The 18329-nt window shown below is 46.1% G+C and overlaps 1 protein-coding gene across 4 annotated transcripts in view; it reads right to left on the bottom strand.

Annotated features, from left to right (window-relative positions):
* The window catches only part of lrba (LPS-responsive vesicle trafficking, beach and anchor containing), a 180132-nt gene that overhangs the window by 118159 nt on the left and 43644 nt on the right, over positions 1 to 18329 (bottom strand). For 2 of the 4 annotated variants that reach the window (XM_070989090.1, XM_070989107.1), the window contains exons 1-3: positions 6488 to 6593; positions 6208 to 6349; positions 5447 to 5804 (exon numbers count right to left, since the gene is read on the bottom strand). In XM_070989090.1, coding sequence (XP_070845191.1) covers positions 5447 to 5804; positions 6208 to 6349; positions 6488 to 6568 — 581 coding nt within the window. In that variant the 5' untranslated portion in view covers positions 6569 to 6593. Of the gene's footprint in view, positions 1 to 5446; positions 5805 to 6207; positions 6350 to 6487; positions 6596 to 7224; positions 7359 to 8987; positions 9169 to 9598; positions 9753 to 10320; positions 10500 to 10591; positions 11966 to 18028; positions 18222 to 18329 lie in introns of those variants that run through there. The other 2 variants (XM_070989116.1, XM_070989099.1) reach the window with 2 other exon arrangements.

Here is an 18329-nt window from a genome sequence, read left to right as displayed (position 1 = left end):
TCAATGTAAAGTCCTCAGCAGTGATGGAAACAATATTACCTGTGTGTGTGTGCGTGTGTGTGCGTGTGTGTGTGTGTGCTGGGCTGAGGTTGAATTATTTAAAGGCATTAACCTGCAATGGATAAGTGCAGTAAATACTGTGGTTCCAGTAATCTCTGCTATTTTAGGTAAAACAAGTGTGAGAATGAGTAACTGTCAGTGTGTGTGTGTGTGTGTGTGTGTGTGTGTGTGTGTGTGTGTGTGTGTGTGTGTGTGTGTGTGACTGTGCTAACCTCAGAGTCGACTCCTGTGAGGGAGGGGAGTGTGCACCCCCAGGAGAACTTTGATCTCCCCTTTCACGCAACCTCGTGCGCGTGAATGTTATTCCTCTCGACGTTCATTCACCATTTCACCATGCACGCTGACACATTTGCATGTATGCGCTACTACGTGGCATCAGGCGGTTTCTCGCGTTGTGATTGGACGGCGTTGGCTGGTGTGGGAGGGGCATTACCTTGATGACATCAGTGATTAATGAGTGGAGCAACTGGGACCTAAGGGCCTACGAAGTATGAGAATAGCAGAGCGTCGACGTTCTGCATGTGTGTTTGGGAGTGTGTGTACTTTAGGATATTGTACTGCAACTAAGTATGCATGATGCATGATGTGTGCTTCAGATATTAAGATGCTATTTATTTAGACCAACAGGCAGCTCGAAAACACAGAGCAAAGGCAGGAAATTTTTGCCAAAAGTGGTGAAAAAGTTCTATTTTCTTATTAATTCTGAATTATGAAACGTGTGGAGAAATATGTGTACATGTACATGTTTCTATGAATGTGTAGGTGTATGTATTTGTATATTCATGTACTAGGTAGGTAGCTATCTTGGGAGGGATCTTGCCTGTCTTTAGGCAGATTCTGTATGTTTATGTCTTAGGTTGCTTAAAAAGGTAATGCTCTGGTAATGCAGTACAGAGTACTAATAGCAAAGTATCAGAGTACTATAAATGTGTAATAGAGCACAACTAATATATCAGTAGGGCCAATAACGTGAGGTATAGTGAAGTAATACAATACATGTTTTATAGTCTGCATTTTAAATGTACCTTCAGAATTATTTGTCCTCATTCAGGTTTAAAACAAAGTATTTTTACTTTACTTTGATTCTTTATATTTATTTGTTTTACAGTTGTCATTTTGAAAATTACCTTTGTTCTTCTTTGAAATTCTCTTTTACAACCTTTAAATGACTGTTTTTGAGGCATTACTCCTAAAAACATTTATGTCCAGTGTCACATAGTATCAGCCATAAAGACAACATATTGACGAGGCTTTAATATTTTAAAGCTGTGGTAGGTAACTTGTATAAAAGTAATTTTTTGTTGTATTTGCTAAAACTGTCCCTATGCCCAGACAGCAGTACATGAAACATGTAATCTGTTTAAAAAAAAAACAAAAAAAAAACGGCCATTGGTCTCACCTACTGCTCCTACTGCAATTTGCAAGAATCCACCGCGCCCGACACAAAACAACCAATCAGAGCCAGAGGAGTATCTGAGGGAGTGTCTGACATCTGTCAATCACTACTCACACATGCTGCGAACCGCCCCCTCCCTCCGCTCATGCTGCTGGCTGCCGCTCAGTCGAACAGCTCTGTGAGCGGCGTCAGGAGGCTAGTGAAAGCTAAGGCGGAGCAACAGCCAATCACAAAGGAGAAGCTGTCCATACCGCCGCTGCCAACAACAGCATATACGGCTAAGACAACAAATAACCATGAAGCTAATATGGTGATTGTTACAGTAACACACCGCAGCGCGTACGGTATGTTAGCGACTGTGATGTAGCAGCTGGGCAGAGTTAGCTTGTTTCCGATGCTAAGGCTAACGTTACTGGTTGTCACAGCAGCTGTGCAGATGCAGCAAGGAGGAGGGGCTTGGAGGCGGGGCATGAATGCAGCAGAGAGGGAGGGGGAGTGACGTGGAACTTGTTTTGGTTCAAATTTTCAGGTTAAGTCTGCTCTCTTCTCCATCTTACCTACAGCAGCTTTAAGTCGAGGAGACTCATATTAAAGGGATCTGCGGTAATCTGTAAAGCCTGGCGTCTGCTTGTAACATTAAATAAATACAACTCCTGATTCTTACAGTGAACAACAAAGAGCTGATTTGTTTGATGCAGGATCGCCGGTGAACCTGTTTCAGGTGCATCAAAGAAGGTGAACTTGTGCAAATCGCTGTTTGCACTCACTTTTTTTAAAGTGTGATGTAGCAATTGAAAAGGAAAGGAAATGGCCTTCACTCTCTCAGCGGTGGCTGTGTCTGACATGCTTACCCCCTTCCTAAGAAGTACATTAACAACACTTCAACATCAACAAGACTCATCTGTACATCAGCTCTCACATGCATGTGGAGTCTGCTGCCAGGAATGCAAACAACTGCACCATGTATATCCCAGAGTCTAACACGCACACATTCTGCTGAACCATGCAGACTAAATCACCGGCTTGTACAATGACACTGTTTGGTTCTGGTTAGTGTCAGCAAATATTTGCAGACTGGCTGTCATAACAGGGGCATGGCTGAGAAATGGATGGGAGAAATCCAGCAGGTCTCCACTAGTAAATAAATCAGTGGGGATACTTCACCCCCTGACCAACCTGCAGGTTTTATCTGGGAGATCCCAGCTTCTTTCATACACTGGTCTCGTAAATCCAGCCCCCTGGGTAAGTGGAGAGTGGCCATGTTTTGGCAGGAGATGTCAGTGCAGAATGTCAGCTCTGGCTTGTACTGGTGTCACTGGGAGGCTTACTGGTTAGTGGGAGATGCTGAGCAGTGAATGAGTCATTACGACAAGATAATAAACACAGAACATGTCTACATGTGTGGTAGGTGGAATTAGTGAGGGTGAGGATGAGAGGCAGCTGATAAAGAGCAGAGGAGATGAGAGAATAAGACAAGTATGACTCAGAAAAAGTTACTGTGGACGCTGTAAAACAGAAATAAAACAGAACGAGATCATTAGTTTTACCTTTTTAGACGTAAACTCAACTGAAAACAGTGCAAAGATAATAATGTCTGAGCTCATCAGCTTCATTGATTTTTGTAAACGTCTGCTTATTGTGAATCTGATGCAGTGACACGTTTCACAGACTGGGAAAGATGTGGAACGCTCCAAAAACACCTGTTTGGAACGTTCCACAGGTAAACAGGCTCATTGGTAACAGGTGAGAGGATCATGACTGGGTATGAAAGGGGCATCCTGGAAAGGCTCAGTGGTTCACGAGCGAGGATGGAGCTCTGTGAACACATGACTGGATGAAGGAGATTAACAGATGGACTCAGGAAGACTTATCAAAATAAGGGTTAGGGTTATGTTCAGGTAAAAACGTGACATCCAATAGGATGTCAGGATGGGCACTGGCTCAGGGGAAAAAAGACATAATCTTGTTAAAAAGCCATTTATAATAAAATCAAAAGATGGTTAAAAGAGGGTCCTCCCAAAAAAAGCTTAAAGGAGGTTACGGTTAGGGAATGGGGGACATTGGGAATCTGGTTAGAAGAAAGGTTTGCATGTGTGCACATATGTAAAGAATGTGCATTAGTTAAGTGCTGAACCCATCGGGTCGATCTCACAAGAGACGATTTGCTGATTTTCTCTGTTTCACATCAGTCTCATTCTATCACCGTCTAAGGTTTTGGATTATTGGTCAAACAAAGGAAGAAATCTGAAGATGTCACCAGGTCACCAGCTTACAGACCTCCAAAAATACATCAGTGAGCCACACCTTAATTCTGGGTCACATGTTCCCTCATTACATTAACATGGAAATTGTAGTTTTTACTTTATTTTTTTAGCTCATCCCACATAAACTGTTCTGCTGCTGTAAATACAGCACAGAATATTCCCTAAAAACTCACCATTTCCCACTGACTTGCCTTACTTGAGTGGCGTCTGCTAAAAACCACAGTGTCCATCTGTTTTAGGTAATTATATTTAGCCTTTTTAGAAAATGAAAATATCTATTGGTGACACCTTTTTGAAGATATTCCTCCTCAGGGGGAACCGAGGAGCTGAGAGCCACAGACAGGGTTGGAAAGTCAGAAATAATGAAAAAATGGACAAACGCACTGTTGGTTTTGTTAACGATAACAAAAACATAGATTACTGCCAGCCTAATGCTTTAAATGACGCTAAAAAAATTATTAGCTTCAGCCCTGCAAAGCGCTAACGCGTGAACACCCTCAGAGCGGCTTTTATTTCCTCTTAAAAAGGGAGCTGGGGTGAAGTTTGCCGTCTGGGCCTGGGCTGTGTACCTCGCCTGAGGAGGCTCCCACAGGCAGCGAGCGAGCTGTTACTCTATGTTCTCCAGCTCTCCTGACGTCCTCTCTTCCTAGTGTGCTCAGCGGACAGGAGCCAGTCTAATCCCCCTGATATGAGGAGCGCCCTGAGACCTGACAAAGCATTCCTCAGATAAAGACACGCGATCACAGAGATGCCGTGGAATTCCCACAGTTGGGGGTCGGCAGACTGACTGAGTGTGTTTGAGAGAGAGAGAGAGAGGGAAGCGGAGAAATGTTTTCTTCAGTACATGAGAACCTTGACTTGACATCACCCCCATGGAGACTTCTTTCTCCCCCTTCTCCCATCTCTCTCTCTCTGTTTCTACCAGCCTCTCCCCCCTCCGCCGCTTGTGAACGTCTGTCTGAGAGTCAACGCTCCAAATGCAAACCAGACCGGTGACCATCCTCTCTCACCTGGGCCCGTCTGTGGCTTCAGCAACGGGCTCTGCTTTTGAAGCCTTACTCCTGACTGTTCACCCCTGCACCTCCAGGGGTAATGCAAATTATACAGCTTTTATGCCAGAAAAGGCGGGGGGGGGGGGGGGTACCGCTTCGAGCGTTAGACAGGGAGAGACGAGCAGCAGGAGAGATGAAAAAGAAAGTCCTTAAATATCGGCGACGTCGTGAAAAGAAACAGCTTCCTGCCAGCTTCGCCTCTTCATCCCAGACATGACTCCTGTTTTCCTTAAGACAGGTTTCTTTGTAAGGCGGTCTGCCCGGGATGAGGACCTACATCGACAGCTCAAAGAAAGAACAATGGGAGCAAGAGGGGAAAAAGTCGGAGACTGAGATTCCCCGGTTCAAAAAGCTTTCTGTTACAGAATGCTTTTCAAGATCCACCAAAGCCTCCTCTGAGGATCCCGAGGGGAGACGTCTTCCAGGTCTGACATTGAAAAGTCCACTGCAGTTACGTTGGGATAAATGGTGTGAAACTGTCAGCTATGGAGCCTGAGAATCACATGCACCATATGGGCTCTCCAGCAACTGATGAAGCTGTCAGGTCTGCACCCATTTCAACGCCGGAGGAATTTTAATCCAGAATTCTTTCCCCCGCAGTCACTAATGTGCAAAGCAGAAAAATAAGCTTTTCTAGAAATGGCACATTAGCACACATCAACCTGAGCCCTCACCTATCAAATGAGCGAAACTGCAGCGATGACTCTCTGGACGCATCGCCCACGCTTCCGAGAAACGTCGGTGGCAGCAGGCTTGGATCCACCGTGATATCATCAGCTGGAGCGCTCACTAGGCTGCGCAGGATATCCTTCACATTCTTGCCCTTTGAATCAGCAGGCACGGCAGGCCTGACCTCAGATGACAGCGTAGACAAGGCCTCTGAGATGGCGTCTGGACCGTGAGTCATGCCAGAGGATGACAGGTCAGCCTCGCTCGCGGCGGTTGAGGTGTGGTCATCACCGATGCCAGAGTCATACCGCCGGAGAGAGACACCGTTCTCCACTTCAAGTCCACCAGAAACGGCGCCGCTATCTGAGGAGACACAAATAATAATGAAGACATGTGAGCCATAAAACTTCACCATATGAGATTGATTAGAGTGGTTCCCAACCTTGAAGCTGAGGCAGCCACAACAGGGAAGAAAAGCAAAACTAAATTCTGCTGCAGAAAATCCTCTTTCTTTCTAGAATTTTCTCAAATCTCTGCCTTTTTCTTCTTATTTCACAGCTTAATTTTACTTAACTGCGTAAAGCCGATAGCCTCCGGAGAGATTAAATGAAGAATCTAAAAAGAGGCTGTGACGTGGCACGATGATAGGAGGTTTTGTTTTTTGCAAAAGCAGAGAGATTGGGAAGAACTGCATCACAGACTGCAGCACGAACCCCCTGTGCGGACAAACATTTCAGATGCTTCTTGCCTTGGAGCTGCTGTGTACCTGTGCTCCTGGCAGACTGCGACCGCTGAGGGTGTTTCTTGTCATTGTGGGGCTCCAGGATGTCGCGGTACTTGGACACCATGAGGACTGAGATGAAGTAGACAACAGCGAGAGCCAGAAACTGAGCCTGCTTACTGTCCTCCTGAAACAAACAACACACACTAAACGATCTGTTTGCGTGTCGTCTTCGGAAAGCAGTGACAGCTGAGTAAATTCACGGATGCTGCATGCGTAATGTGACGCCTGCGCGTCGCGTGGATGCGCTTTCAGTACAACTCACAATATCTCTGAAGACGACGGCCCTGAGGCGGTTAATGTCCATGTCCTGAAGAAGCCGGTCCAGGTCTCTGACTGGAGACATTCCACCTGTCACTGCATCAACAGGACTCTGCATGCACGCATGAAAATCAAACCACGTGACATGTAGCATCTCTGAGTGAAGAGCGAGCAGCATGTGTACTTTTTTTTTTTTTTTTTTTACACCAGTTGGGATGTTTATTAATCTGTGTGCACTTCACGGAGCAGGATACGGTTTCACAGCTTAGGGAAGCCATCCCTCCTGGGATCATGTCCTTAACATAATGGCTTTTCTATGGAGCCACTGCATTATAAATGAGCTTTAACACCCGGTTCAGGGAAGAACAACATGACTTTACTGGAAGCCACTGTATCAAATCAAAGGGGCAATGACAAAAGGCCTCGTCTTGTGTCACAAATAGCAACCAGTGTGGTAATATAATAAGATATGAGCTAATGCAATAAACCTTGGATGTTGTTGGTGAGCAGGGCAAAGGCCAAAGCTCCTTCTGGTTTACTGTTGAGTGTGGGGAAAAGGGAAGATGCATGTTCAAGTGTGATGAAGAGGAAAAAACTCAAAGGACGACCAGCTCAAGAGTGCGACTGGATTACTGAGTGGTTAAATTATATTTTGGGGAAATAATGGTAAATTTAAGACAGTGGAGCAAGTGCAGAAAATGTGCAGGATAATGAAGTGAGGAGGTGATTTGGGTTACTTGCCTGTGCGGCTGCAGACTTGGACGTTCCTAGCATAGTGCTGGGCATGGCTGTATAGCCGCGGGCTGAGCCTTCTGTGCCATGCTTAAATTGGGCTTGCTGACACTCCAGACAGTTTCTCACTGCCATAGCACACACTGGGGAGGGATGGAGAAAGAGATACGATGTGACATCATACAAATGAAGTCATTTTCAGAGAAATATGTACAGGCATAATGCCCGAGAAAGAGACGGCACCCGGAGCAAAAAATAGAGAGAAATTGGTGAAAATTCAGCTCATTAAAGTAAGAAAACCAGAACAGAAGCAGCTGAGAGAGACAAAAACAAAGGAGAAAAAGTGGGGCCATGACAAGGTCAGCGCTCCGGCCAACTCTGGCAGCATCGTTCACTCTTCCCTGCTCCACCTCTCCTCCCAAGGTCACAGTGCAAGGGTGTGCTCTTGAATCACATCCACGGCGTGCAGCTCCCATAACGAATGACAGTGCCGGGGCGTGCACATGCTGAGTCGGCAGGAAGACGCGTCCTTTGTCACAAACAAATCCTGTGGTCGAATAACTTCAGGCAGGTTCAAAACTGGCACACTTACAATTTGCAGTCTAATGTTGAGCTCCTCTGTCGGAGACCCTCCCAACCCCCACTGCTCTGGACTTGACAACTGACAAATGTGAACTCTGAGCCATTTAGATTACGAAGGAGGGAATTATTCCGTCTGGAAATGGGCTCGCTTTTTCCATTAGGACTACTCTTTCATACGACCATTTATAAAAAGACAGGAGGAGGGAGGGGTGGAGATGCTAAAACCTTGTTACAGTCTTACAAAATCAGATTAGGTGCCAGCAATGGGGAGCGCATACCTCATCAAATATTCATTTCATAACGGCTGCTTTCTAAAACCGGACTTGTAGCGCGGCGGCATCGCTTTCCTACAAAACCCCAACAGCGGCGGCAGCAGCCGGAGTTGGATAAAATGTAAAGGGAGAAGTGCTCTTTGTGTAAGTCTGCATTTTGAAAGCCTTTTTGTTTGCAACCTCCACCGAAATGAGCAGCGAAAAGCAAAAACCTGAACATGCACTGGTACATATGCGCAAGAAAGCATGAAGAAATGATTTAAGTGGGTGTAGGAAATACTGCACCACTTCCACGCTCGGCACGGATGTGTTGATCTGTGTTTGCTGAAAAGGTGCACCACGTAAAATGAATAATGTAAGAATTTCAATATCTTTTATTCAGCTCGAGCGTGGCGCGGCTTTTGATGCTGTCAGAGGAAACTGTAATGGCCTGGAACAGAAGGCAGAAAAAGGCCTCGGGCTACGCTGTGGTACAGTACAGCCAAGGCCATTATGTGGAGCTCACTATATCATGATAGCAGCCATTTTAGAGTGTTGCCATGCAGTGGGGTTATAATAACAAGATAAGAGAGAGCCGATACGAGCAGAGCGAAAGAGGCGAGGGAATGAGAGCGGCGGCTGGAGATGGAGAGGAAGACGGCTGAAAGGAAAGAGAAGACAGAAGGGAGGGTCAAAAGGGCTACGGGGAGCCATGACTGAGGCTAATACGAGAGGCTACAGCCGGCTGATATGAGGCAGATCGATGAGCCGGGGAGGACAGAGGGCTCGGTAAAAGGAGGAGATAAAAGACGCAAATTCAGAGAGAGAGGACGCAGATGAGCAGAAAGAGAGCGAAACAAAACATCCTCAGGGTTGGAGGAATAAAAGGAGAGACTGCATGAGCTGTTTTGGGAACAGTGAGTTGAAATAAGAGCGCACCGAGGCGAAGGCACTGTCGGAGGATGCCTCCCGACGACATGTTCTTCTCAGCTTCTATCTCGGTGAAGTTGAGCGAGCTGGCAAAGATGAGGACGTCGACGAGGTTGACGAGGCGCTGCAAGAACGTGACCGAAGCCTCCACTGCCAAGCCCTGGGACGGCTCGATGTTCTCCAGCTCGTGCTGGTGGAGAAAGGAACACGTACACGGCGATTAATGAAGAAGAGACATATCTAAAAACCGTACAAACTGTATATGTTCTATAGATAAAACATCTTGATAGCAGAGCATTTGGCTTCATCCAGTTTTAAATTTGTTTACACACGACCGGCAACTGAACGTAACTGAATTAGGATGGGATTGACCATCAGCCTGTTTCTGAGTCAGGCCAGTAAAGAGACAGAAGCAAAGAATCACATGAGAGCCGAAGCCACCGAGATCAGACGACACAAAAACAAACTAATGATGTTAGGAAGCGGCTAACTGTAGTCTAATGTGATTGGGAAAGGTCAATGTGGATGGATAACTTCCTGCAAACGGAGCCATCAACTACAGACACAGCCACAGTTAAGAACACACACACACACCCACACACACACATCAGGAGACTCACAGAGGAGGAGGTGGCAGCAGAAAGCAGAGGTAAGATGCCTCCACAAGCCATGATGAGGTTGTCCACCACCTGGGAGACGAGGTGTATGCTGTTGTGGACGAACACGACGTTCTCGCTGCTGTTCACAAAGTCCAAAATTGTCTTCGTGGAGTGACTGAGAGACAAAAAGACTGCTTCGTTAGCAAAAGCAAAGGAGAATATCACAAGCAGAATTTGACATCTTAGGAGATGAAACAGGAGTGCAGGATTTTGTTATATATTATATTATTTGGCTCTAGCGGATTGACTGCAGATCAGATTGTTCCTATCTGTTGCTGTTAAATGCAAACATTGAAAGATAAAAGTATCCTTCGTGTGCTTTGGTCAACAATGTGGCCTGAATTTCAAAGCATCCTCACAGACGTGGTTTTTACAGCATCGGGCAAAGATCGCGGCTGCTGCGAATATTTCTGGGAGATGCCTTTTGTTGTCTTTAAATGAGTAAATATGCAAAAGGAAATTACTCATTTTGAAATACTGCAAACAAGTTAAGTACTTCCTGTATACACAGAAAGATAGATTTCATTTAGAGAGAAACAAAGCTTTGTGAGGGGTTTGTCGGACACATGCGCCATGCAATTCTTCTGTCTGCTCCTCAGAGGAATGAAAAGCCAATGAATCTCTATCCCGTTAATCAATTAACAAAATGATTGTTAGTCAGAGTCAGCGGATTGTTGCTCTACCTCCTCCACATCTGGACATCTGTCTCAATAGAGAAGAGCAGGTCAGTGAGGAGGCGCTGGTGCATGTGGGACCAGCGGAACTCTGGGATGCGAAACATGGTGGATCGAGGGGCCGAGGTGCCGCTCTCTCTCTGCTGACCCGCAGACCCTCCTGCTGCTGCTGCTGCTGAGCTTGTTTCCTACAGGGGGACACCAGCATTAGCTTTAAGATAAGGGTCCATAGAACGTAATTTTAAGAAAGACCAAAAGTAAAAAGAAAAAAGATGCGTACTGCTGCAGAGGTCTCCTTCAGCTCAAGTCTCTCTGTGTCTAAGGCCACGTTGGACACATCCAGTCTGGCGATCTTGATCTCTTTGGTCTTGCTGAGAGACTCTGCTGTCTTCTGGGTGCCAGAGCTGGAGGCGGCGGTGCTGCTGTCTGCAGGACTGGATGGGGTTTCCTCTTCAGCGGCGGTCCCTGAAGGCTGGCCAGCTGCGGTGGAGTCCTCCTGGCCTGCAGGGGGCGGTGTGGTTTCTGAGGGCTGCTGTTGTGCCGTTTCAGTTTCAGTCGTGGAGGAAGACTGTTCATCTTTTTCTTTGGGTGGTTCTGATGCACTTTGTTCAGGTGTTTCAGCCAGAGGAGTCTGACTCTCAGAACCAGACACCTGTTTCTCTTCAGCTTCTTCTTCTTGTATTCTAACCTCCTGCTTCTCATCCTTTTCTTCTTTCTTCATCTCATATCCTTCCTGATCATTTGTCTTGCCTTCATCCTTATCTTCCTCCTTTGTCCCTTCCTCCTCTTCCTCTCCAGCAGCAGCTGAGGCGTAGGAGGACTCCTCTTGGCTATCATCAGCATCACTCGGGTTGATGTGGTCGCTAACAGACGACACGTCGACCTGGTCCTTGTGGACGGCGGAGGCTCCACCCGGCGCACTGTTGGACAGCCTGGCTGCAGCCTCTGGGGTCGTTTGGTCAGCCTTACCTTCTTGTCCTGAAGCCACTGGCAGGTCTGTATCTGCTTCATTCAAAGAGTCTTCCGTCATGGAGTTTGATGATTCACCTTTGTTCGGTTCACTCTCAGATTTTTCATCATCTGTTGCAGGTGTTTTTGTACCATCAGTTGCAGACGTTGGAGCAGAGTCTCTCACCACCTCCACTGTTTTCATGTCATCGGTTTCAGCTTGGTCGCTAACTGATGGTGCGCTGTCAGCCTCAGTCACTGGTTCCTGCCTGTTGGTCTCTTCACTCTGCTCCTCTGTATCGTCTTTATGCGTCACAGCAGGTTCAGTCTCTTTTACGTCAACTGTGCCGTCCTTGGAAGACTCCTGAACTAACTTCCGCTCCTCTTCGTCTTCGGCCCTGGCCAGGATGTTGGATACGGTGATGGATGCGGGTCCGCTGTCATCAGCGGCCTCCAGTGGGCTGGAGGTGATGGTGGAACTGGACGCTGTGTCAGGAGACTTCTGGGACAGCTCGTCCACTGTGAGTTCAATGACAGTAGAAGGTGCCGTCTCTTCTGCAGGCGGCCCGTTCACGCCGTCCACGGTGTCCGAGCTTTGGCTGAGGCCAGAGATGGTTCGGATCGTGCTCAGAGAGCCTGTGGACTCCTGATGCTGGTACTGACGGAACATATGGGACAGATTCTCTTTGTGCTGCTCAAAGGTCACCTGTGAAAACAAGAGAGACCATGTTCAAATGCAGGAAAAACTAATTAGTTTATCCACTGATCTAAAGATGCTGTAATTCTGATTATTTAAACTTGAGTCTTACTTTTGTAGTTTTGCCATTTCAATCAATTATGACCATTTTTCAACCAAAATAACTATGTGAAAATCCAACAGGCCGAGTCCTTGGAGTATAAAAGAAGTTGCAAACAAGAAAGTTTCAAGAAGATTTCTAAAAACACTAATCAGTAAAACCTTTGTGCACACAACTCGAGCCAGTGCAGCAGGCTCAAGTGGAACCAGGAAGTCGTACTGTGAACTGCGAGGGATGTTAATGAGGGTTTTCCTCATACATCTGGCTAACACAGGGGCCTGTTTGAAGCCCGAACGATCTTCTGACCACTCAGTTCTTTTTAAAGTTGTTCCCAGATTTCAGCAAATAACGTGGTGATTATTATTTAGTTATTAAGTACAGCCAAAACTGACCCAGACTGTTACAAACTGAAAGTATCGTTTCTGCACTGCTGCACAGCTTTTGCTCGAGAACGCACACAAAGCATCGTGAAATGTTTTATTGACTGGACATTTAAACATCATATCTCATCTCATTTTGCCATGATGTAGGAGCAGTTATGCATAAAAAATCCAACCACTGCCTTCCCATTTCCGCACCTCGTCAAATAAACCCTCCCTCTCTTGAACTGATATCTACTAGTTTACACTTTCAGCCTTTTAATTATCGCTCCATGTGCCACAGCATGCCTTAACATGCTGTTTAATCTGGAGGCTAACAAGACTGTGGAAGCCAGATATTTTCACTTTGCTTTTTGGTCGTGAGCTTATTACTACGTCTACCCACTGGGACCATTTGTGGCCAACTGTGCCATATTTAAAACTTTTCCTTCCTCTCATGTGCAGCTGCCCACAGCCTATTAACCTCTATCAGTCTTCTTACATCTGATATGGCTCGACTAGACTGCTAGTCTATAACGACAATGCTCTGCAGTGGCATTTGAGGAAGAGCCCGTCCATGTAAGCAGTCATAGATTAGCAGTAGATACTATTAGTGTGTGTCTGCTGGCTGTGCTGAGTGCGTGTCCAGCATCGGCAAATCCTCCCACGCCTAATTTAAGACCCTGCATTAATCACTGGGCTTGGAGGACAGAAAGTCAAAGATGGGTTTGGTGGTGGAGGGGGGATGAAACCAGACCCACTTTGCTGCTTTTTCACCTGAGGCTATTTGGACAGAAGGAGCTGAGGAAAGAAACAAAGAAAATGAGAAAGCCAGAGATCAAAAGGGAGGGAAAAAAAATAAGAAATTGCAAAGGCGGAAGAGAAAGAAAGTGAGTCATTGAGAGTGGAAGAAAGGAAGGGCAGAGAAAGAAGCTGATTATTTGTAATTAATTAGGCGTTATTGTTCTAAATTAGCCTGCTACACGGGTGCTCATTAATCTTCTGTAGTGGGAAGCAGTGATTGGTAATCCATAGCTGTTTTCTGAGTGCACAGCCTGATCTGAATGCGCCAGTAGTCCGTCTCCTTCTCTCTTCCTCCCTCTTTCCCAGTGATCACACAGCCAGACCTTCTACCCCATTAGTTTGAGCTTAATTTGACATTTAGCATTTTTAGCAATTAAAAGGCCGCATTCAGAGCATGCTGCTATGGAAATTATGCAGGGGAGCAGCGCAGAACATAACGTCATAGATTCAGGATGCAGTCTGTACATTAAGATGATGTATGCTGGCCTTAAATGGGGCTCTGTAACGGATCCAGTTACCATTAGACAGAGGTAGTATACGTCTCTGTGGTTTTTAAAAGAGCGTTTAGCCTTGCTACAACATATAGAAACTGCCTTGGGTGGCTAAGACATCAGCGCTGATCTAATCTAATTTCATTCTACTCCACGACTCGGCCTGGCCTCAGTGGGGTATGGAAAAATGTTATGGTAATGTACGAAAACATGGTGGGCTTTTCTAATGTGACAGGTAACATGGTATTAACTGAATGCAGCACGGCCAGATCATAGACACACTAACATAAACAAAAAGACACTGCAATACCTCAACACGCAAGTTTCTCTATTTGTTTGCTTCCCTTGATAGTTTTTTAGAACAAAAACAAAAATTAGCTTCTTTCCTTAAAAAAAAATACCTGCGATCGCATTTCCAAAACAACACGAATCCATAAAGAAGCTACACCTTCCACTGTCTGCACGTCTGCGCCGTATCACTGATCTGGAGTCAGCAGAGGCCCCACGCCACAGACTGTACGGTGAGGGTCAGGGTGGCGAAGAGCTGATCTTGGGAGACCCCCGCAGTGGGAGCCTGGGAGTCCCCATTTAGATAAATAGATAGAGACCAACCACAAAACAAAGGGGAAATGGGGAGGGCAGCGCGGCTCTAATCCGATTAGCTAAATGCAATTCCTCCTCCAAAATCAATGTCGTCTGCTACTGCCGTGCCGGCTGTGTGGTTTCGCTCTCGTTCGCAACATCTTCCCCTCTCGCTCCTTGTAAAAACATTAGTCTTCGTAGTTTTCTCCTGGCCGTCTGATGCAGTAATATGTACGCAGTCTTTATCTGTAATTGCTATCACAACCGTAGGAAGAGAAGCCCGCACAGGGGATCCTTCAGGCTACTGTACACTAAAAGAGCTTTAAGCCAACCAGTGAAATTCACAGGGTTTCCATCAGCTGACTCTTCCACATTTCATGATATTCATATTATCTGAGAATTACAAGTGAAACATCATACACAAGTGCACGAGCAGGAGCGATTAGCTTTCGACTGGACAGTATGGACAACATGATGCGTGGCTATTATCTCGCATTGGCTGCTCGGTGTTCTCACCTTCTCCTCGCTTTGTCCACTTGTCAATGCATCTATCTGAAGCTCTCTGCCAAGACCCACAGCTGGACTCTTGTGTGTGTAATGTCTCAATAAGCCCAGAGGGCAGAAGCTGTGTGGCTAAACTAAGCTTTAAAAAATAAATAAATAAATAAATTAAACTAAATTTTTCCAAATATGCTCAACTTCAAAACGACCAGCTCGTGTACATTATACTTCATCAAAGATCCGTCGGCTCATTACTGCTTGTATTTATCCTCTGACAGGTATAATGAAGTTAGCTGACAGTGGGAGTCTGAAGGACGGAGGGACCTTCACGCCCCAATCTTTCTCTTTTGGAGATCTCCTTGTTCTCAAACTGATTTGTGTGCGGAGATGGACGAGGGGCACCTTGGGTGGGTGTGTGGGCTGAGGGTGGGAGGGCTGTTGTGTCAGCGTGCCCACCTGCAGGAACATCTGTCTATTCACAGAGACGCACAGGCAGATCCACTGACTTCCTAATGACTGGCAGAGAAGGATATGCACGTAGAAACACACACACACACACACACACACACACACACACACACACACACACACACACACACACACACACACACACACACACACACACACACACACACACACACACACACACACACACACACACACACACACACACACACACACACACACACAGAGACCCACTCATTTTGAAGCTGGGCAGTGACACAGCCAATCACAAGGCACGAAGCCTCTCTATAGCTGTCCCAGCAAAGCTAAAATACACATTTTTATGCATCCAGATTGGTATTATTGTACAAAAACTTCACGTCTGACAAGTACAGCTGCTCATCCTGCTCCATCATGAGTGCCCAGCAGGAATCCAGAGCTTTGGAGAGACAATAATACAAGCAAAGGACCTGAACTTTGGACAGAAAAACAATCAAAAACTACACTCTTATACCGAGAAGCTTTCTTTGCAGCTACATAACAAAACATAAAATGATTAGGAACACAATAATGCATTACAAAGGTTTTTAGTCATGGACAAAATATGTCTCTACAAGCAAAGAAGTGAAAACATGCATTCAGCATGAGGTATTATCTCCATACATGCCAAACTGACAACAAAAACATGGCTGACACAAGGCAAACTAAATCATAAAGCCTCTGCAGAGGAGAAGTGTGCAAATATGTATTTGTGAATGCATATATGCACTTATCAAGAGGCTCCCAGCGGGCTGGTTGTATTTATGAGGCCTTGTTTCTCTGATTGTTCTCGCGCGGTTCCGATGAATATTCAATGGGCTCGGAGAGGAGGGCTTCCCAGAGCCCAAGAGAAAAGGAGGGCAAAGAGAAAATGTGCCGAGTACCTCACATTCACACAAACACAGAGGCACACACGCAATCAGACGCACACGCACACACAGCCCTGCAGCAGTGGGAGGAGAGAGCAACAGTGACAAACAGCTTTGGTGCTACAAAGGTGGCAGGAAATCTATCAAACGGGACAATAAAATTGCAATTGAGTTTCTTTAGCTTTTTTATAGCGGATGCATGTATCTTGGTGGCTAGACCCCAGCGCAACTATCCAAGTCACTGTGCGTGCATTTGTGTGTGTGTGTCTTGCAAGTGCATTGGTTTATTCACACACACACTGTATGTGGAAGTCTGCTGTTAGACCAGTGCTGGGCATCGTAACCGGAGCCAAGAGGAAACGGCATTAATCTTGTGCAATTATAGGAAAAAAAAAAAAGGCAATTACTGCCTGCCGTGTACAAAGTACAATAAACAATTTCTGCACAACACCAAACTAGACACTTTGCTGCGTTGCAAAGCGAGATCCCGACACACTGCAGCTGCAGTATATGAGCACATGAAGCGAGAACAAAAGCTTCAGGTGAAACTAAACCCACAGCGGATTAAATCATAATCTCAGATTAATAGAGTTTCATTTGTTCTGTCCGACAGAAATATTACAACACGAAGAAAGTGTTAGATTTAAGATCAGATGTGGGGAAAATAAAGACGTTTTCTGAATATTTTAACAGAAAACAGCAGAGTGGAGTGAGCAGACCTCTGCTGCTGTTCATACATGTGTTATATATTCCCTGTCATGGTTTCACTGAACCACAATGTGGCCTCATCTTTGTGACCGTCTGACATCAGATACTGTCCTTGACTGCCAACGTGTTAAATCTCCTCAGACCTTCATTTGTACACCTTTCATTTTCCCTGCAGGTTAGCTCTCCACTGTTCAGAGGTGTGGAGAGACACCGGGGGCTCTGAGCATCAAGCAAACAACACACACCATCCTGCCCGGAGCTGCCTCTTCCTCATCATCTTCCAGGCAGTCTGTCTGTGCCCCCTACTGGACGCCGACGCTCACAGCAGCGCGCCCCACGCTGCAGCGAAGCGTCTCATATCACAAGCACTTCTTTAACTCAACCTTCAATCTGCCAGGCTTAAAAACCCCCCAGACCACAATCTGACACCAACCTCAATTACTTCACTGCATTGGAACAGAGTCGCGTAATACGATATCAACAGTGAATTTCTAAAGCGGTGTTTTGAATTCAGCCTATGGAAATAAGAAGTGCCAGAAGTTTATTTTTATCTGTGAAACGTAAAAGAAAGAGAGTCTGGAGATAAAGCGTGGAGGGGCCGGTGGACTCATTCCCATTGGTTTATACTGCAACTAGCTTTTAAATTATAATCACTGTACAGCTTCCACAGCTTAATCTGATGGGCACCGAAAGGCAAGGTTCAATTACGATGCTAGCCTGCGCCACGAGTTAGAGGGTCAGACGATAATGCTCTCTAATTTCTCATTTGATGAACTGCATTATGTCAGATTCAACGTAAACATACGGGTGACGGAGCTGATGGCTTTGACTGAATACTGCTGTCCGTTTGGCTGAGGAGAGGAGGAGGAGGAGGAGGAGGAGGGCTACGGTTACAATCATGTGGTGAATGTTTGAGGCTGACAATACCGTGGCAACATGTGAGTGTGAGTGTGTGTGTGTGTGTGTGAGTGTGTGTGTGTGTGTGTATGTTTACTACAGAGAGATAAAGAGTGTGTGAGGCTAAAAGAAGAGAAACAGAAACACAGCAAAAAAACTAAAAATGAAACAGATGAGGAGAAAGAAGAAGATCCACAGAGAAAGATAAACAAAGCTGTGTCTAACCTGTGCGTGTGTGTGTGTGTGTGTGTGTGCGTGGATATAATGAGCGCTCTGACCTTGGAGTGGGTGATGGACAGGGTGTCCACCCAGACGCGCCAGCCGCCCCACTCGTATTTGATGGCGTGATAGAGCAGGATGCGGAAGATGGCGTACACCATTTCCGTGATTTTCTGCTCCTCGCTGTTTCGCGGGTTGATGAAGCACAGAGAGAGCATCCACTCCTGCCACACCGAGCACTGCAGCAGGCTCCTGAAACAACAAAAGGAGAGCGCACGGCCGCGTAGCGCCGAACCTGAGTCCCACCGGCACGTAAACGCCGCGTGGACGAGCGTGTGATGTAGATCTCCACCCTGCGAA

Source organism: Chaetodon trifascialis, chromosome 2, assembly GCF_039877785.1.
Source record: "Chaetodon trifascialis isolate fChaTrf1 chromosome 2, fChaTrf1.hap1, whole genome shotgun sequence".
In the NCBI taxonomy this organism is placed as follows: domain Eukaryota; kingdom Metazoa; phylum Chordata; class Actinopteri; order Chaetodontiformes; family Chaetodontidae; genus Chaetodon; species Chaetodon trifascialis.
This window is presented reverse-complemented; position numbering and strand designations above follow the sequence as displayed.